The 22,567-nt window shown below is 34.7% G+C and overlaps 1 protein-coding gene across 1 annotated transcript in view; it reads left to right on the forward strand.

The window, feature by feature from the left end:
- The window catches only part of SUCLG2 (succinate-CoA ligase GDP-forming subunit beta), a 412,323-nt gene that overhangs the window by 266,652 nt on the left and 123,104 nt on the right, over window positions 1-22,567 (forward strand). The window contains exons 8-9 of the mRNA XM_074198779.1: window positions 10,568-10,729; window positions 13,888-14,030. Of these exons, the coding sequence (XP_074054880.1) occupies window positions 10,568-10,729; window positions 13,888-14,030 (305 nt within the window). The remainder of the gene's footprint in view (window positions 1-10,567; window positions 10,730-13,887; window positions 14,031-22,567) is intronic.

Below are 22,567 nucleotides of genomic sequence, written 5' to 3' on the forward strand. Positions count from 1 at the left end.
GCTAGGTAGGACTTTGACATTCAAATAGACAAAGCAAGAAAAATTTGAAATCAATCTTGTTGGTATATGTATATTTACAATATAATAATAAAATTTAAAAAGTTTTTGGGCTAGCTGTAGAATGACCAGATGCAGAGAATGAATTTTTGGATTTTTCCAATCTGAAACAAATAAAAATAAGGTTAGTGACAGTATTATTAATACTTTCTTCCACTACCTCCACTTGATAGAGAAATTTGGACATGGTAGTTATATCCAGGGGGTAACGAGCTGGTGCCGTAGATGGAGCACCTGTCCTAGAGTCAGTAGAATTTGAGCTCAAATCTATCCCCACATGCTTAACACTTACCAGCTGTGTGACCTTGGGCACCTAACCCCATTGCCCTACCCCAACCCAAAAGGTGGCCCGACCTATACTTAAATATTAAGATGATATTCAGATAAGGAATGGTGTCAAGTAAGGAACTAAATTATATTCAGCAAAAATATAATTCAAAATTTTAGGGGACCGAAGATTCACAGATGAATATCAGTGCCTCCCCTAAAGAAACTTGGATTTGACAGAAGAGATGTTCAAATAACTTTAATATTCATTAGAATATGCTATGTATATGAGAGAGGTACAGAATCACAAGAAAAAGAAAATTGCATAGGTAAAGGCAAAGTGATTTTCCATATTAGTAATGTTGTGAAAGAAGAATCATCACTAAGGGGGTTAACCATGAGAAAGAAAAAATAAATAAATAATAAAAGAAGCTTTACAAAGTGAATATAGTATGAGTTGCTCTACATTCAGACTCCATGGTATTGTTTTGTTTTGTTTTTTCTAAATGTGGATGGCATTTTCCATAACAGTTCTCTCTCAGGATTGTCTTTGATCATTGAACATCTGAGATGAGCTGCATCTATCAGAGTTGATGATCTCACAGCGTTCCTGTTAATGTTTACAGTGACCTTCTGGTTCCGTTCATCATAACTCAGCATCCAGTTTATACAAGTCTTTCCAGGCTTTTCTGAAGTCAGACCACCAATGATTTTTATTGAAGAATAGTACTCCATCACATTCATGTACCATAATGTATTCAACCATTTCCCAATTGGTGAACATTTCCTTAATTTCTGATTCTTTTCCACTACAAAAAGAGCTGCTAAAATATTTTTTGGACATGTGTACATTTCCCTTTTTTAGGATCTCTGGGATGCAGACCTAGTGGTAGTATTGCTGGATCAAAGGGAATGCAAAGTTTTATTGCAATCTGGGCATAGATCCCAATTACTCGCCAGAATGGTGGGATCAGTTCACAACTCTATCATTACTGCATTAGTGTCCCAGTTTTTCCACATCCTCTCCAACATTGATCATGTTCCTTTTTGGTCATATTGGCCAATATGCTAGGTGTGAGGTAGCTCAGGTTGTTTTAATTTCCATTTCTCTCTTCAATAATGGTTTAGACCCTTTTTTCATATGATTGTAGATGCCTTTAATATCTTCATCTTCAAACTTCCTGTTTATATCTTTTGATCATTTATCAATTGGGGGATGATTTTTAATTTTAATATATTTGATTCACTTTTCTATATATTTTTAGAAATGAATCCTTTATCAGAAGTGTTAACTTTGGAAATTATTTCCTAGCTTTCTGTGTTCCTTCTACTCTTGGTTGTACTCGTCTTATTTGTGCAAAAAAGTTTTGAATTGAATGCAATACAATTATCTAATTTGCATTTTATAATGTTCTCTAGTCTTTGGTCATAAATTCCTACACCCTCCATAGATCTGACTTTGTAATTCTTGTTCTTCTAATTGGCTTATGGCAACACCCATTATGTCTAAAACCTTTACCTATATCAACCTTATTTTGGTAGAGGATATAGGGTATATTTTGGTTTATGCCTAGTTTCTGCCATACTCTCTTCCATACTTTCCCAGCAGTTTTTGTCAAATAGTGAATTCTTATTCCAAAAGTTGGATCTTTGGATTTGAAATAGTGGATTACTATTGTCTTTATGCGTGCTTATCACTAGACATTTTGTTTCTCCCCAGGCAGACATGAGCTCTTTAAAGAAAGGGATTGGTCTTGTCTTCCTAGTACCTGGCAGAATTCCTGCCACATAGGAGACAATGAATGAATATTTGTTTAGTTGAATTGAAGATGATGATGCTCTTTATTCAGATTCTTAGCAATTCAATAAAACTTGTCTTTAAAAAAGTGAAAAAAGCAAAATTTCCAATTTGTACATTAACATTCTAATGATTTACCATTTAAAAATATTAAGAACAATTTTCTTTGTCCCTATCATGAGTATATTAGGTCATAATATATCAAAAGACAACTCTAGTGTGATTTTTTTAAAAATAAAATTATCTTTAGCTATTAATTTGTTCATTGCACTATAAAAGTCCAGCTACTGAATTATAATCACAATTACATGAATGTGTTGGTTTCTAACTCTAATGAACAATAGTGAAGTTAAACCAAATTAGCAAAGAAGTGATTAATGACTGAATGTATATATTCATCATCATCATCTTCAAGACCCTAAACACTCTCAAAGGAATTTTTAACATAGTAACTGCAACAAACTTCCATTTCAACTTAGTAAAGTGAACAACAGCAATTGATAATTTTATTTTCCCAGTGAGTGTTCCCATTAATATCACTAATCTGGACACATGTGACCTTTGGCAGTTCATCTTTGAGTTTGTTGTTTGGGGAATTAGTTTTTAAGTAAGAATTTTTAAAAAGTACTTAGAATCCCCACTTTGGTCATCTCTGCCCATGCTCCCTACCATCCCTACCACAATATCAATCCATCTTTACTGAAAAACAAATTCATTGGCACAAAGCCTGTTTGGAAGAAAGTCTATGCTGATGCATTTTTTAGAATCAAAACTTCTCTGATTTGGGAAGGGATCTGGGAGTTCATTTTGCTCAACTCCATTTTCTTTGTGAATTATTTTTGTAGAAAACTATATAATACATGGAAAAATCACTGGACAAATATTTGCCCTTCACTGGGCAAATCTTTAACCTAGTCTAGCAATTCAACTCCTGGAGAACATACCCCCATACCACCTCTCCCTTTCGTCCAGCTCATTGTTCAGGTTGCACAAATATAAAATAGTGAGGATAACTGAGTATTTTACCTGATGTTTATCTTGAGAAAATGCCATCCAAAATTAATATTAGTGATTTGGGCAGCTAAACAATACAATGTCAAGACCTGGAGTCAGAAAGACCTGAATGCACTGTATGACCTTGGGCAGATCACTTAGCCTCAGTTTCTTCAGCTATACAATGGGAGTGATATTAGTATGTGCCTGGCAGGATTGCTGTGAGAATGAAATGAGATAATGTTTAGAAATTGCTTAACGCAGTGTTTGATGCATAATAGGTAAAATAGCAATACTTATTACCTTCTCACCCCCTTCTATCATACTCCAGCATCTCATCCTACCAGGGACATGACTCAAAGTAACATAAGTGAAGTATCTATAAGTATAAGCAATGACCGCTTCCTTTAACTCTTTCCCTTCCCAAAATCTGATTACAGTTTGCTGATAGTCTGTTTATATCACCTGAAAATTAGACTCCCTCAGTTGCACAAAATGTGTTCTTCATTTTTCATTCATCTTTGTTATGACAACCTTTGAAGACCACATCCTAGGTCCTGGATGGGATGCAATCTTTATGTAGGAAGGAATTTCATTGACAAAGGAATACTAGAGAAAAAAATAGGAATCATGTGAAATATTGAAATCAATAAGAATAACTGAGAAAATCAAACTTGTCCACATTATTTGCATTGTTTCTCAGTATTTCCATTACACATATTCTGAATTGGAGGAATGGGGATTGAACTCATGAGATCATCCATACAGGAACCTCTCAGTGAAGTCAGCAAGCATTTACTAGGCACCCACAGTGTGTTTGGCAGAACAGCAGGGCTGATACAAAGAAAAGTGAAAACCCTCAGGGAGATCACTGTCTAATGGATATCTCGGTGATGAGCTTCCTCTACCAACCCCACTACATTTTTGCAAGAACTGAGTCTTAGGCTTGCCTGTAGACAATGAGATCTTAAGTGGCTTGTCTAGGGTTCCCCTGCCAACACAACTGTGCTTGCACCAGTATCTTTCTGGTTCTGTGTCTGACTCTCTCCTCAGTAGGAAATGGTGCTTCTCACAAGAAGAAGGTCTCATTTTCAAGTGGAACATCAGAAGGGTAGCATGAATCTTGGATAGGACCAGGTAGAAGATTTTTCTTGGTGTCAGAGTTTCTGGAATCTGGTAGATGATTTTGAATTCTATTTCATTTCTTTCTCTCTCTCTAGCCAATGGTTTTCATAGTTCAGCTCACCTTTTTCTTAATATCTAAGAAACCCTTCATCAATTGGAGTTGAGATTCCTCCAATGTGTTTGATAGCTAAGACCCAATTTGAAACAGTGGGCTTTGGACCAAGCTTCTTGGAAACAAACCTCGACTGATACAAAGTTAATCTGCAAATCATTTTCCACTCCTTAAGATCCATTTCCCTAAATAACCATACTGTTGCTAGATGTTTGTGGGAAGCCATGTTTTTGGTGGGCGTTTGCTTTTTTTTCCTCTTACGTAAAAACCAAATTTCCAAGAATATTTTCAGCTCCCTCCTGTGTCTGTCTATTTTCACATCTACTAAGAGAATATTCAGAAAATTATACAAATACTGGAATGGTAGCCCTGGAAGGAGGATGGGAGGAGGGAGAGACTAATTTGAAACTGTCCAGATTTCATATTTTTTCTTGGCAGTGTACCTTTGAATAGCATATTATAATTATTTATCACAAATCAGATGTGTTATTTTTCTTCAAACTAATATTTTTTCAATTTAATTATGACAGGTCTACATCATTGTGTTTTTTAATGTTTCATTTTTTATGAGTTTCTCCTCTTAAATGTATTTTTTCCTTAGCTTTATTCTGAAACACATTATTCAATTAAGCTTTGCAGGTCAAAGGCCCCCATCTGTCATTCATGTTCTCTACCAAAGCAGTCGAATTAGGACACCACTAACAAAAAACTAAAAAAAAATCCCATGAACATAAGTACCAAGGCTTTCTTTGATATTTGTTCAGAAGGAAAATTCATTTGTACAATCTATCAAGCATGTAACAATACGCTTTTGATGGTGAAAATTGTTTTATAAATATTAATGGGTGTTTTTCCCCTAGTACTTTGTACTAGGGATGGCCTTTGTGAAGGATGACTTTTCTGTAGAACTAAGATTCCATTCATGTGAAAATGAAAATTTGCATGTTTGAGTTGAGTTCCATACTTCTCCAGATGTATTCTCTGACAAATGTTGGTTGTCTTATTAAATGAAAGAAACTTGAATGATGGAATATATTGGATTGGTGCCTTTTTTGACCATTTGTTGTTTGATCAATTGCTTTCTACTTTCTGTGATCCCATTTGGGGTTTCTTACAAAGATACTGGAGTAGTTTGTCATTTCCTTCTCTGACTTGTTTTCCAAATGAGGAACTGAAGCAAACAGGGTAAACCTAGGCTCATACAACCTCATAAATACCTGAGACAGGATTTGAACTCAAGTCCTCTTGATTCCAGGGCCAGTACTGTATCCACTGAGCCACCTTACTGTCTTTGTTAACCATAAGATCATAGATTTCGAGCAGCAGGGAACTTTGAGACCCTAGATTCCCAAGGCTGCTTGGCAAGATTTGAACTTTACTGCAGATCTAGCGCTCCATAGATTACTCTGTGACAATTATCACAGTAATGGATAAATCTCCTTTGAAAAAAAAATTCCATTTTTGACTTAAAATTCTTAACAATATTACTGCTAATATTGAAATCTTCCTTATAACAAAGAAAAATCCCTAAGCAAAATTAAAACTTCTTGATGAAGGACTTCAACTGTGTGTTTGTGTGTGTGTGTGTGTGTACGTACTCTGCTTTCTACATCCATAGGTATTCACCTTTATGTTATCATTTCAAAAGTAGGTTTTTGGCTCTCTTTTCTTTTCTTTTTTTTGCAAGGCAAATGGGGTTAAGTGGCTTGCCCAAGGCCACACAACTAGGTAATTATTAAGTGTCTGAGGTCGGGTTTGAACTCAGGTACTCCTGACTCCAGGGCCAGTGCTCTACCCACTGCACCACCTAGCTGCCCCCTTGGATACCCTCTTAAAAATAAATTGATATATTTTCTAAATTGTATTTTAGCTGGATATTTGAAGGTTGCTTAACTGGCCTTAAAAGGAAAAGGTTACATAAAAAATGACATAATTTATGAGTCCAGTCCATTTATTGGGAGGAAGTTAATTTGTACTGTATTACTTTCTTTAGGCCAATGGGGTAGGCATTGATTTGTTTACCTACCTGGAATGGCCCTGGTGAGACCAGTTTCAGGGGATTAAATCCCCAGCAATTGGGAAGTTCATTTTCTTTCTGTTCCTTGAGCAGGGATGACCCTCTCCAGCTAAGTGATACCATAGATAGAATGTTGGGTCTATAGTCATAAAGATCCTGGTTCAGATCTGTCCTCAGACCAGGTCTGGGTAACCGCCTAAATGATCTGATTCTCTCTCCCTTATCCTAATACAATTCTTCCATCAGCCTAAAACAATGGGGATGGATAATTTAGTAGTTTATAATTTGCCCCATTCATCATTCCCTCAACGAGCAACTATTAAGTGCCCACTGTATACCAGGCACAAGTTAGGAGGTGGGTCTACAAAGAGAACAGTAAAGCATATCCTGTCCTCAATAAAAATTTATTCTCCTAAGGTGGGTGCTTAATGATAGGCAAAGAATGATCTACCAAAAATAAATAAATAATGGATACCACGTAACCCTAAGTTACTTAGGAGGATATATGATGCCATTGAAAAAATTACCAGTAACAGAAACAGGCAAATTTAGTGGGTAAGGATAATAATTTTACTTTTTTGACATGCTGGATTTGAAAGCTCTCTAGAATTTTCAAGAAAAGGGAGATCAATTATTTGGGACAATAGATCAAGTAGAATTGAATAGAATAATCAGAAAAGGCTTCCAAAGAGGAAGCAGGATTTGAGTTGAACCTGAAGAGAACTAGAGACCTAATGTTGACTGGGGAAAATAGCAAAGCGTAGCCGAAGAAGAGGCCTGTTAAAAGAGGAAAACGTAAATCAGTATGTTCTCCTACTCCCCTGAAATAATTAACTAAGCTTTCTTTACAGGATTCTTCAACTTCTGGGGAAGAAAATGAAGGAGGACAAGGAGAATATTACAGTCAGTCATTTATTTAGTACATTTGTTAAGTATTTACAGTATAACAGGCAGGCACTGTGTCAGAAGACCTGGATTTCAATCCTACTTCATATACTTAATACATGTATAAGTTTGGACAAATCACTTAACCTCCTTGGGTCTTAGTTTCCCCACCTGTAAAATGAGAGGCTTGAACTAGATGGTCTCTGAAAATCATTTTTCAACTCGAAGTCTGTGGTTACACTCAATATATGTATATAAGTAACATTTAGTCAAAGTTTCATGTATACAACCTATCAAATACAGAACCAAGACTTTTTACCTAGAATGAAATAGATTTCTTACTTCTTCCACACTCCAGAAAGGCCATAAAGGAAATTGATTATACTGAGAATTAGGGATTTTTGTGGAGTTATGCTTTCTTGAATTGAGTGGGAAAGGGCTAGAAATTATTTTTAGTAAATCCCTAATAATAATAATGTATAACTAATATCTTCAATTTTATAGGTTAACCTTAATGAGTTGTGTTCCCCCCACCCCGATGGTGTCTTTCTCTGTCTCTCTGTCTCTATCATTTGCTAATAGAAGAGGCTATTTGCAAAATCTGGCCTTTTAAGCCCTGAATGTTGGATCCAGTTATGCAAATTTACATTTCACTCATTCATCATGAGCTATTTTAGGCAGCTGCTAATGACAATTTTCTTGAAGGGCAAAAACCAGTCTGAACTTTTTTGATTTATTGGTTTATTGATTGTGACCAAAAGTTCTTTGATTGGAAACTCATCAGTCAGGAAGTCAACTTGATGATATTTGCATATTTACTTTGAACATGTGGGCTTCAGCTGTCTGACACATGAGCAACTAAGAGACCAAATTTACTATTGAGTTAATTAAAACATATTATATACCTAGAAAGAAGTCTCTGTTCTATTGATCATTAATAATAGTGATTAACTACTGGGGAAAATACTAGCATAACAAGGAGAATCCAGGAAAATGTCTTGTGATAACAAAAGTCCACTATTAAGATTACAAAATACAAGAAGGTAATTACCACTTTATTTTCTGGATATAGTCAAAATTGCGTGGGCTAGCAAGTTGGACATTTAATGGTAGGGTTTACAGAGTTAAAGCAACATTTACTGCTAGGAAATTTTACCCTTTGTCAATCATTGCTACATTCCATCATTTATGATTTTTCTTATGTGAATATTTATGTGTGTATATGTGGGTGAATAGGTGTATATATATATATATATATATATATATATATATATATGTATGTGTGTGTGTGTGTGTGTGTATAGTCACTCAACATTCTTATACAATAAATTCATCCATTCATTCTTCCAAACTTTCTGTGATCTAGAAAGTATAATCTATAAATCACATATCACAGAGTCAATGACCATGGAACCATAGATTTAGAGTTGTAGGGGACCTTGGAGATGAGAGCAGAGAACTTCATAAAGGAATATCTAGATGATAACCTGGTCTGTTTCTACTTTTCCAGGGTCCTTACACTGCTTGATCTCTGGGTTTCATTGACACTGGCGTTCATGCTGTTTTAACATGCCAGGCATTTTCATTGAATACCCCCTATGCTGAACATACCATCCCCCCTTAACTCGGCCTCCTGATTCCTTGGCTTCTGTCAAGTCTCTGCTAAAATATCACCTTCTAGCAAAAAACGTTTTTTTTCCAGTCCTCTTCAATCTTAGTATCTTCCCTCTGCAATTATCTCCATATTATCCTGTCTTTATTTAGTTTGAACAAAATTATTAGCCTGTGGTCTCCCCAATTAAACCCTGAACCTTATAAGGATAGGGACTGTTTATTTGTTTGCTTTGTCTGGGCATACACACACACACATACAAACACACAGAGGCACATATAGACACATATTATTTATGAATTTTATATGAAATAATAATAATGGCATATAATATAAAGACATGTTACATACATGTCTATATATTATATGCCATTATTGTTGTTATTATTATTATTATTATTATAGGTGTGTGTGTCTGTTTTTGTATGGGTTCCTGGTGCCCAGCCCAATGCTTGTCACATAATAGGAATGAAATAAAAACTTGTTGATTTGAAATGTTCCCTGAAGCCAGCTAATCTAACTTAAAACATCTATGACAGGGGTGAGAACCTTTTTCTTTCTGAGAAGGACCAAAATCTGGTCAAACATTTAATTAATTTATCCCTTAAAAGCTCCTAGATTTATTGAATTTAGAATCCACCCTACAGTTGCCTTTGCAGCACCAGATCAATTAATTTCTTGGGCAATATAAGAACCTTGCACCCCTGAACCATGGCATAGAGAAGTAAAGAAATTTGACCAAAGTCATGCAGTAAGGTCAGATACAAAACCCAGAGCCCAGCAAGAATCCATGGACTTCATGTCCATTGCACTAATTACTACAATGATTATATCCAAGTTGTATAGTCTTTGCTTTCTTATAGGAAAGAGTCATTTGGTTTGGTGGAGGTTTCTTTCTAGTTTCTTGTTTTAAAAAAGGCTAGAATGACACTGATCAATGATTAAGAAATAAACCCATATTTCACATAAATATACATCTCCTGATTTTACTTGCCTTGTTTGGGCTCCTTTCCCAACTGCACTACATCCTGTTTGATATCATCCTATACTTCTTAGAATCTGGAACATCTTTTAATGCATAAATTAGGGGCCACATCACCCCCCAGATCCTATCTCCCTCTTCAAATTATTTTCAATCACTTTGTAGAGATTTTAAATTTACTTATATTTGTAAATGTTGTATTCCTCCAGTAGATTGTAAACTACTTGAAATCATGGAATGTTTTCTTTGTTTTTTATTTGAATTTCTAGCATCCCCTACTGCTCCTGACCCACTAAATGGACTTAATAATATTGCTCAAATGGAAAAGAAGTTAAAAAAGTGGGTCAAACTGCAACATATGTAATAGTATAAAAGTTTTAATTTTCAAAAGAGTCAAAATAGAGTAGTGACATTTGAAATAGATCTCCAATTGTAACTATGGAAGATACACCCTTCTTGTTAACTTATTCTTTATTTTTTAAGAATATGAACTATTGAAATGTATTTTATCTAAATACACATAATCCATACAAATGCTTAGTTTCCAGAAGAGGCAAACTTGACTTTATCTGTACATTGCTTTTATCTATCTAGAGCACGGTGCAGAACGATGCTTACCTTTTCCTCCTATATCTTAATCTGCAGCCTGTTTGCTACAAACGCCTAACTTGAAGATGTTTCATAGATATTCATTATTCACTTTCTCGTTTTTATTGTAGTTGTGTGTTTTGATGCCAAGATAAACTTTGATGATAATGCAGAATTTAGACAAAAAGACATATTTGCCATGGATGACAAATCAGAAAATGAGCCCATTGAAAATGAAGCTGCCAAATATGACCTGAAATACATTGGCCTGGATGGAAACATTGCCTGCTTTGGTAAGAAAACAAGGATCTCAACTGAGCATATATAGCAAGAGGGTTTGCAACCAATTCATTGTCCTTACTTTGTGAAATATATCTCAAAACTTTATAAACAGATGTTTGATAGTTAATGATAATAATGAATCTGATGATAATCCACCATCACCCAAATATAAGATTAATCCATAAAGATTTTAAATTAATATTTTAATAGGTGTTACCATGTTTATATATATATATATATATATATATATGTTTTATATATATATAGTGATCTATTAGAAAAAATCAAAACAATATGGGAACAGAATGAAGAACATAAATAATATTCCTATCATGCCATCTAATATAGAGTTCACTCAAAGATACTTTCAATGAAATTGTCTAAGATGAACTTTGTTGTTTAAGAATTTTCAGATAGGTCCAACTCTTTGTGACCTCATTTGGGGTTTTCTTGGCTAGAGATATAGGGATAGTTTCCAATTCCTTCTCCAATCAGTTTTACAGATGAGAAAACTGAGTCAAATAAGATTAAATGAGTTTTCAAGGGTTACTCAGCTAGTAAGTGTCTGAAGCCAGATTGGTTCCGAGTAAAATAAGTCTTCCTGATCCCAGACTTGGCATTTTATATACTATGCGACCTTGCTGCCCACGATGAATTTACTTCCAGATATTTTTACTTAATTATAAAAAAGTCACATTACTCACCTATGCAGATGACCATAGAATAGTAAACAAAGAAAAATAACAGAATAGTGACACATCACAGGAGATTAACTACCTGAACCCCATCGAACTGGTACAACAACAAAAAAGTAGTAACTGTCATAAAAATAATTTTCAAAGTGCTTCATGCATATATTTCCCTTGATCCTCATAAGTCTTTTGAAGCAAGTATATAGATAGTATCATCTCCATTTCACTGATGAAGAAACTGAGACTGAGAGAAGTGACTTGTTCAAGGGTCCCAGAACTAACAAGTGTCCAAGATGGGATTTGAACCCAAGTTTTGCTGACTCCAAATTGCTAGACTTTCTCTACCGACAACTGCATGCTGTGTCAATAAAATCCTAAGATTTAGTCCAGAGTATTCTCTGAAACATTCATTACAATTGAAAATAATTTACTGCCTTAAAGTTCCACTCATTATAATCTAACTTTAGTGTCCAAAAATTCAACATGTTTTCCCTCACAAGCCAGAGTGTTAAGAAAATAACTGCTCTGGGATGTAGGATTAAAATGGAATTGTTTCTTAATGGGGGAAAAAAGAGAGGGCATAGAGTTTAATCATTACCCTATATTTCTTTAGTTTCAGTGATAACAGAAAAATACCATGTTTAATCTACTATTCCAGTTTGTTAACAGAAAAATGTTGATTTCATCATTTTGATCTGAATTTGTGAAAATGGCATATTCAGTCAAGATAAGAATGAGTGCGTGGAGACAAAATCATTTTGGTAACTGTCCTCAGATTATAGTGTTGAAATTTATACTCTAGCTACTTAATAGCAAAAGGCTGTAGATTCTGCTAGCACTCATTCATTGCTTTTGTTCTGAGGTCTTCATCTTAATGGAATTAACATTAAAAAGATTTGTGGTTCATTAAACCAACAATACCATTATACTCTTGGACCTCATTCTCATAGCATCCTGCTCTCTACAATAGAAAGTGACATAGACTTACTTGTAATACAGAAGGTCTTACTTTTTGTAAAGGACAATGACTTCATTGTAGCAGAATCCTCAAATCTTTCTCAGGATGATAAACTAACGTACGCGTGATCTTTTAGCCTTTAGAAGAATGGAAAAAAGCATGGACACAATTAGAATAAAGTCAAGAAAGTTTGCTTAGAGTGCCTGCAGAGATTTCCATGCTTTGAGAGAATTTGAAGCCTCCAAATGCTGCAGTTAGCATATTTCCTATTCTGTCCTAAGTACTTGGAAACACTCACATGTTTAGCTCTGCCAGAGTTAATTAAATTAGTCACAGTTGAGAGATTTCTGTGAGGCATCAAGGGTCAGGAAAAAGTGAAGGATACTCTACTTTGAGAGCCTCTCTTGTTTGAAAGAGAATTTTTACTTTCAAATATAAGGAAAAATAATCACATATGATTAAACCTGTAGGGTCCTAAGAAGGGGAAATTCATTGATAAAACTTACCCAGGAGTCAGTTTGGCAAGATAGATAGTGATAAACTTGAAATCAAGTAAGACCTGAGTTTAAATATAACTTTAACTACTCCATAGTTTCGGGACTTTGGACAAGTCACTTTTAACTTACCTCAGCCTCAATTACCTCCTCTGTAAGATGGGAAGATTAATACTACCTTTTGGCAAGGCTGCTGGAAAAAAAAAAGTATTCTGTAAACATTAATAAACCTTAGAAATATATAAACTATTTTAACCCCTTGGTTCTCTTATTTTTTACATAATTAATTTTCATGGATTTCTTTTGGTTTTGTCTCATCACTATTTCTTAATAGATACCTTCTCCAATAAATCATTTTAAAAGCTCTATGTGTATGCATATGTATATACATATATATGTATGCACACACGTGTGTGTATGTGTGTGTGCATGTAGTAAAGAGGAGGAAAGAGTTCAGTAATCTGATATGTGTGGACAATAACAGCCAAGCAACAGGTAGTATTTTAGAATGAAAATCAATGAGGGCTCAAAAAGGCTTGGATTTTTAATTCTGCCTCAAACAGGATGTTGGGCAAGTCACTTAACCCTAATGGAACCTACTTCCTGCAAGTGTTAAATGGGAGGCAGGATGGTCTCTAAGGGCTCTTGTTGCTCGAAATCTAAAATTCGACAATACTAAGTCTGATGGAGTATGCTCGTCACTTTTGATCCTACAACTCTGTAAAAAATGGAGTAGCAAATATATGTTTTTCATCTCTTCTTTAGAGAATGCTTGGCCATTGTGATTACAGTTTTATCAAAGAAAATTTCTCCATGTCTTCATTTGATGAGTGCTCATGACTGTGATTATTTCAGCTATTAAAAAAAAAGATAGGCACTAAGATCATGTTTTTGTTGCTGTTGTCATTAACTTGGGTTTCATCTCCTCTCTCCTCAAGTTTAATATGATGTTTTGGGGTTCCCCCCAACTTTTCAAGTACTTTTCCTAAATGTAAAATACTATGATACTTTGATTCACTTTACAGTGAATGGTGCTGGGCTTGCCATGGCAACCTGTGACATCATCTCTCTTAATGGTGGGAAGCCAGCCAATTTCCTTGATCTTGGAGGTGGAGTAAAGGAAGCCCAAGTTTACCAAGCATTTAAACTGCTCACTGCTGATCCTAAGGTAAATTCATTTATTGTACAGAACAAAAACTCTAATTTTATAGGGCGATCCTCATGGCCCTGGAAATAGAGAATGAACTTGTCATTTGAAAGTTGTCTTTTGTTCTTGTTGCTATGGGTGCCATTTTGTGCTAAACTAATAGTTAATTTTTCCTGAGTTATTAATCTAACATGACTACTTTTGAAATGTCTAGATGGATTCATTATCATATTGCCAACTGAAAATGTGATCCATTCTGCTTATTCCTAAACAAAAGCCAGAAAACTGTCCAAGGATTCCAAAGGAGAGAGAAATCTTGGTGTTTGAGGAAGTGTGGTGCTGCTCAAAACTTTGTAGCATTTATTGTCATTAGCCATGATTGTGGAAGGAATTGATATCAACTTGTACTCTAAAAATGTATTCGATTCTTGATATATTTGGAAAATATTTTTGATGGAGATTTGCAGGTTAGTCTTATCTAGATTGCTGTCTGAAAGTCAAGATGCTGAGGTATTGGGGCAGCTAGGTGGCACAGTGAATAGAGCACCGGCCATAGAGTCAGGAGTACCTGAGTTCAAATCTGGGCTCAGATACTTAATAATGACCTAGCTGTGTGGCCTTGGCCAAGCCACTTAACCCCACTGCCTTGCAAAAAAAAAAAAATCCAAAAAAAAAATGGTGAGGTATCGTTAAATGACAGAAGTGTCCAAGATAGCAGTTGATTATGTGATATTCAGAAAGTTTATTTAATGTTTGGATTTTAAAGAAGCATTAGGTGTCTCTGGTAGTATTGGAATGAATTACAGGACTTGGGTTCCAAATCTTGGCCCTGCTATTTATTATCTCTGTAACTGGCTTCTTCCAATTCCTGAGCTATTTATCGTCTGACTATCACTCCATGATCTCTTCTTATTTTAATTGTTTCTTCTGGAGGAGGAGCAGTGGCATCAGGAAGGTGATGTCTTCACTTGCGAGTGAATTGATTTTAAATAAGACAGAATTATGACAATTCACCAGCCTTGCTCTCTTCCAGTGTCATCAGAGCCCAGTGGCAAAACATGAGTCAAGAGCACTGGAGATGACTCTCAGTCTTGTATAATTAAGAGAAAAGAGTTCTGGCTCTGCCCAGTACTTGGGGAGGAGTCATATCTTACCAAGTTATATACGGATTGTATGATATGAAACAGATCTCTAAATCTCACAAGGTCTTGGGTTTTTCATCTGTAAAACTAAGGTTTGCCTCTACAGCTATGATTTTATGATATACATAACTGGACTTGCTATACTCTCTTCTATGTTGACTTTGTGTGCATGTATCCATGTATCAATCTCCTTTCTTCATATTCATTTCGACCTTCAGTAAGTGAGCACCATATTTTAAATTTCTTAATCACATTCTATGGCCATCACAGTTGAGCATATGGGAAGCCCTGAATAAAATATTTGATTAATTATTTTGTCAAGTAGATTTTTTCCACTTTGTTTTAATTTGGGGTTTTTAATTTGGTATCTTTGATAGTAGTGAGTAGATCCTTTCAATGAGGCAGGAGCTGGGTTATCTGAGTGACCATTTAAGCTCATGTGTGAGGAACAGGGACCCAAAATGACTAAATATTTCTCTCCTATCATCATGGGCAAGAGAAGTCCTAATCTTTTGGTGATTGAAAGAATTGCTGTCATCAAGATTCTGACCCGTCACTAATATTTTAATTTCTAGTTCAGGAAAAATACACATAAAACAATCATAAACATTTAAAGAGAATATCATGATCTCTCTTTACAAAGTTTCTTGGTCTATTGGCATCAAACTGTTTTAGCTAACAGAGTTCTTGAAATTATGCTCTCCAAATTGTAATCCTTCTTTCCATATAGCTTAGGGTAACCTGCATTCTTTCTAATACTTCCCTTCTTTCTTATTTATTGAATAAATGGCCATGTTTTATCTGATACTAATCTTCCATCCCCTAAGGTTTTCTTTTATTGGAATAGCAAAGTACTTGCAATCCATAGTCACTCAGGCACAAGGAACGACTCTGGAAAAAATTGTGCTGTTTGCCTAAGCACCCTACCCTCACAAGTAAAATAGCAAAATTATCAGTGGTTTCCTAATCATTTATTAATTCTTTTCTCCCAGCTTCCTTTTCCCTTTGAAGGGAAGGACATTTTCATCTCAGAAATTCCCAGGCCAATTAAAGATTGTAAATATCATGGACATGACGCATGGTTTCCTAAGGTGTCTGCGCTATCAAGAGCCCAGAGGACAGATGACTGTAATAAAACACTAGACTTTTAACTATGCTGAAATACAGTTTTAGAATAATGGAGAACTACTGAGAGATGAACTCTAACAGGACAATGATCAGATTTGCTTTAAAACAGCCTTTCTCTATCACATACACTGAATTTTAATTTTCTGAGAAATGTGAAAAGCAAGATCATGGGGGACCATTTGCATTTGTAAAATCCTCATGGAAAGTGTATCCAAACTTAAAGACCAGTGGACCTATTTAAGGTACTTGCTTGGAATCCTGTATGAAAATGAGGAAGGCAGGCATTAGGGGTGTATAGCATGGGCTTCCTCATTTTACATTGCACTTGAAGTAAATGAATTCCAGGTGCCCCACAAGGTCCATTTTCCATGATATTTAAATTTCAAAGCAGGTTAAAAAGCAGGGCAATGCAAGAGTAGCCTCCATTTCAGCATTGTTTGCAAGATACAATGTAGAAAACAGTATAGATTATTTTCCTGCTTCCTGCAATATAGTATAGGCAGCAATTATTTTAAAATAAAACAACTACCAACTGCCCAGCACTAGAATTCCCTGGAGTCCCAAACTAATTATTTCAAGGATATTGATTGAACTTATTACACATAAAAATCAGTCTGGTGTATGTATTAAGCTTCAAAATGATATTTTTTTAAAGTTACCACTTGTTCCACGTAAATCATATCAGTCAGTACCAACAACTGTTTATTTGACATAGGTACAGATAATTTTACTGATTGATTATAATACACTGAATCACTGGAGTAGAGAATCTTGCATATTTATGTTAGTTCCATGAATCGGATGCTGTCCCTGTCAGACTCATCATTAAAGTTTACAATGGTCTTTTTATTTAACCCTTTTTCTAAGTGCAAATTGTTTCTGCCTGATGTTTGGTATTTTGAGTTATGGTATTTCTCAAACCATATAATTTCTCAGCTTTTTGCTTTCAAAATAACTAAAATAATTCATTGACTTCAATGGATGTTATCATTGAATATTTTACAATCCACTTACTTTTCATTTATTTTTCTTGGCATGAAAGAAAAGAAATCAAGTTTATCCTGGTCAGCTACAGATTCTTTCTAATCACAACTTTATCCTTTTGACTTGAGGGAGTCTAAGTTTTACATCAACATAATCCAAAATGTGGGATTTCATTGACGTGTACACACTTCTCACAGCCTCTAGACTTTTAAAAAATAATTTTATGTTTTACTCTTCCCATGTCTGAAATTGTCTCTTCTTCATTCCCACTAATCTCCTCATCCTAAATATGACTCTAAAACTGAGCCTTTAACAAAACTTGCCAGTATTCCTATATTGCTAAAACTAAAGAAATCCTTAACGTTAATTTTATTAGGACTCCTCTAGGATTAATGACTTTACATAATGTGATGCAAAGTAGATGCTAATTTATAGAACACCAGTGACTTCTGATCATCCTGAACAGATTTTAAAGTAAAATATGAGTAAGTGTTAAACTTAGTTTTTGCTTCACTGATTTACAAAACTTAGATCAATATCTCTTCAGTTTAAAAATATAGAGGGTATCAGGAATTTGAAGAGTTTTGAGTATATAAAAAATATCTTTTATATAAGACTAAAAATGAGCTTTTGGCTTTGGTTGGGATGACATATATATATATATATATATATATATATATATATATATATTCATTGTTTCACAAAAGTGACTTGAAACCAATTGTCTGGGGTAGATGAAAGTTTGCAGATCAATTGGGTGAAAATGTGTTTGCTAGAGCCACACTTAGTTGATTTGGGGAAATGTTCACCCTAACTGGACTTCTTTTTTTATAATTAATTATTTTTTTATTTTTGAATTTTACAATTTTTTTTCCCTAATTTCATTTCCCTCTGTCCACCCCCCACAAAAGGCAGTCTATTAGTCTTTACATTGTTTCCATTGTATACACTGTGAATGTGATGAGAGAGCAATCATATCCCTAAGGAAGAAAAATGAAATATAAGAGATAGCAAAATTATATAATAAGATAACTTTTTTAATTTTAGGAAGGTTTTATTTATTTTTAGTTTTACAATTTTTGCCCCATCTTGATTCCCTCCCCCACCCCCCCCACAGAAGACAATTTGTTAGTCTTTACCTCATTCCCATAGTATGCATAGATCTAAGTTGAATGTGATGAGAGAAAAGTCATATCCTTAAAGAAAAATCATATAGTAGGAGATATAGCAAAATTACATAATAAGACAATTTCTAAAAATTAAATTAAAGGTACATAGAAAGCCTTTGGTGTTTGTTCCAACTCCACAGTTCTTTCTCTGGATACAGATGGTATTCTCCATTGCAGATACCCCTAAATTGTGCCTGATTGTTGCACTGATGGAAAGACCAAGTCCATCAAGGTTGATCATCGCCCCCATGTTGCTGTTAAGGTGAACAATGTTCTTCTAGTTCTACTCATCTCACTCAGCATCAGTTCATGCAAATCCTTCCAGGCTTCCCTGAAATCCCATCCTTCCTGGTTTCTAATAAAACAATAGTCTAACTGGACTTCTTAAACAACAGCTTAATAATAAATGTAACCTCAAAATTTTTAAAGGCATTTTGATGTCCTAGGAAATGTGCTTTCATTTAAATGCAAAACATCATAGGGACTAATTTGAATAATGAAGAGCCAGTCAATTAACATATGAATGTGTCAAACTCTATGCTAATCTATGAGGATCTGTAAAGAGACAAAAGGCAGTCCTTGCCCTCAAAGGGTTTATAATCTAATGACATAGACAATAATAGTGAATATGTACAAACAAGCTTATTCACATCATGGAAAATGTACATAGAAGAGAAGTTCATGGACTCAGGGAATTTTTAAAATTGAAAGTGAAATTAGAGCTTGAGAGGACATTGGATCCCTACTGATTTACCTCTGCTATGCAGTTTACAGATAGAAAGGCTAGAAATCACCTAGCTCAACATCTCTTAGTTTACAGATGACAAAGAATGAGGTCCAAAGTAACTGTCCTCATGTACCAAACTACTGATATCCAGTACAAAAATCAGGTCTTCTGAATTCTAGTCCAATGTTTTGTTTTGTTTTATTAAATTCACTAGTCCTCAGTTTTCAATAAATTCTTCCTTAAAATTTTTTTCCTGATTATGGAACTATATCTTTGCTTTGAAAACAAAGACATATGAAATGATAATTATTTTAGGTAATTTCACTTATAGCAGTGTCAGTAGACTAATTCGAAATGGTTGACCTAATTTCTAAAAATCAGGGGATCAAAAATTTAAATCTTTAAGTCACCTTCAAATCAACTTTACCAAAGCCCTCATTTTACAAATGAGGTCCAAAAAGGAGAATGATTGAACTGTCTTCCCAAAGCCAGCAAAGGGCGGAGCTGAGATTTGAAACTGGGTCCTTAAATACAAATGTTCTTTCTTTAGTGTGAATGAATGAATGAATGTTTGTCCTATATTTTTGAAGAAGACTGTGACATTGAGAAGGTAATGCCATGACATGCAGGTGAATTGGATTTGAGTGAAGGGAGCTGTCTTAAGTCATCAGCCTCACTTTATCCTTGGGAGCCATCTGGGTCCAGTGGCAAGATATGAATCAGGATGACTGAAGATGGTTCTGGATGCGAGGCAATCAGAGTTGAGTGACTTGCCCAAGGTCACATAGCTAGTAAGTGGCAAGTGTCTGAAGTGCATTTGAACTCCAGTCCTCCTGAATCCAAGGCCAGTGCTCTATCCACTGTATCACCTAGCTGCTCTATACTTTTCCTTTTCCCCCACCTCAAAATGGTCATCTGAAACCCTCTAAAAGGTTCAAGGTAGATGTGACTCATCATCTATTCACACCCATAACAGCAGCAAAAGTTCATAGGGGTATTAGGGGGCAATGCGGGTGGTTGGGGGGTGGCAGCAATGGTGCTGGTATGACTTGATAGTAGTGGTAATACTTTTAAGATTTGCAAAGAAGTTTAGAAATATTATCTCATGGTCCCTTCTCTGATGTTCTGTTTTTACCATATTAAGTAAAATGATACAATTTTTTAATGAACAAGAGCAATTGGTTTATAAAATCTCATTTTGCAGCTATTGTGGCTTTCTAGTAATCAGATGCTATTTAGAAATAGCATAATTATTAAGAAAAGTATTGAAAAACAGAAGAAGTTAGAATCACAGAAAGATCATTTATATGAGTTTCTGAAACATCGGATGACAAGGATTTTAGCTTAGGGATAATGTATTCAGGAAACTATTTGAGGATAGAGAGAAATGAAACCTAACATATCATATTTTTAGTATCAGGGTTATGCAAATGACTTAAGCTTTAACAAACACGTATGGGATTAATTCATTCTAAGTGCCTCACATATTTTTAATTATTCTCTACTTGGAGTTTTATAATATTCTGTTTCTAGCTTATATACACTTACTTCAGTTGAGCCCAAAGAGTTCATTAGTTTGACACATACCTTGCATATTTTTCTTATCTACAAGTAGCTATTTGCATGCTAGAGTAATAAAACTCTTGCAGGGATTTATTTTCAAATATAAATCCCAACATTTTATGGAATGTGAGCATTATTTTGGCAACGACTTGAGTACATTCCCATTTGAACACCACAGTATTAGGAAACAAATGTTTGCTTTCATCCAGACTTATAAAGATTAGAAGTTCATGAAACTATTTCATAATGGTGGTAGTCAGCTTGGTTTTGTACCCTCTGTGAATAATAATTATTTTGTTCACATACATTTATAACTAAAGTAATTTAGTTTCCATCACCACCCAATGAATAATCCCCGATGGTTAATATCACCGTTTGCATAAGCTATAAAGCATCAAATCATATTGCCAAGAGTTTCTCATCATACAGCCTTTAGTTTGACTTTGCCAGTGTGGAGAATTCCTGCATTTTTCATTGTTTTTCTTTTCCGATTTCTCCTTTCTCAAAAGTTATAGGGTGAGATTTTTTTTTTCCCCTCCATGAATGAGTCATCATCAGCTCATTTTATTGACTCATAGTACTCAGTAATGGGTGAACTTAATACTATTTTATCTTTCCTTATTTTATATGTGATTAATGTTAGTTTTCTACCAACTTTTTCAATGAAACATATTTAGTCATTTTTTAAACTACTTACTGACACTCTCAGGAACAAGCTAGAAATGCACACACATACACACATATGTGTGTAGGTGTATATGAATAAAATCACTCTTCAGGATACTCTTCAAAGCTCAAATTTTAATATACATTATTTTATTTCATGGTAAGTGACTAAAATTTAACAGATTTCTACAATTTCAGTAAAGTTAGTAATTGGTCCCAGTGTGTTCTATAATTGATTATGAATCTCTTCCAGATAATCCATCTTCTACACTTGGAAAAGAAATAAAGCATTAATCAAATCATAAGGTCAAATAGGTAGAGGATAAGATGTAATTACAACTGTTAGGTAGTCTGGACTTTTTTGCTAATAAGAAGATTCCAAAGAGAAGCTTATTATATGAATATCAAATTCATATAATATTTTCCACAGAGAAGAGTAGTTTACAAATAATTATATTCATATTTTAAGTATTTATACTTGACTATTTAGTGGATTTTTCCCCCAATAGCATGAAAAATAAGCATCAGCTAAGAACTCTTTGGCTTTCAAAGTTTTTTTTTTCCCCTCTTACAACATAAATTAATATATAATCAACATTATTTATTTACATTAAAGTTAATTCCTTTCAGTTTGGTCTCTCTGGAAAACTTTTGGATTGTGTTTATGAATTTTGTTTTTACTTATTATTGTATTATTCTTTCCCTCAATTAAAATGTAAGCTTTTAGAGGGTAGGGGGTGTTTAATTTTTGCCTTTATATCACCAGTACCTGACTCAGAGACTTTTTAATAGGAAGGACTTAATAAAATCTCATCTCATGAATGAGTTCTGCATTTGGAGATATTTTAGAAGCCTGAGGGAGTTTATAGTCAAAGGATGTAAGAGTTGGGCAGGATCTAGTGGCTAGATAGTACAAGCTATAGCCCCCCAAAGATGTATCTCAGCCACACAGAGATGGGGTCACACACTCTAGGGCAAGCCCATTTCACTTTGGATAGCTCTAACTGTTGAACTAACTGCTTAGACTCCCACTTCTAGCATGCCTTATTTGCTTTTCTTAATGTCTATATCTTTTGTGACTAGTGTCGCAACTAAGCAGAACAAATATAAGGGGTAGTTAGGCGATGCTATCTGTAGTGCACAGAACTCTGAACCTGGAGTAAGGAAGATTCATCTTTC

The sequence above is a fragment of the Macrotis lagotis genome, chromosome 8 (genome assembly GCF_037893015.1).
Source record: "Macrotis lagotis isolate mMagLag1 chromosome 8, bilby.v1.9.chrom.fasta, whole genome shotgun sequence".
NCBI lineage: Eukaryota > Metazoa > Chordata > Mammalia > Peramelemorphia > Peramelidae > Macrotis > Macrotis lagotis.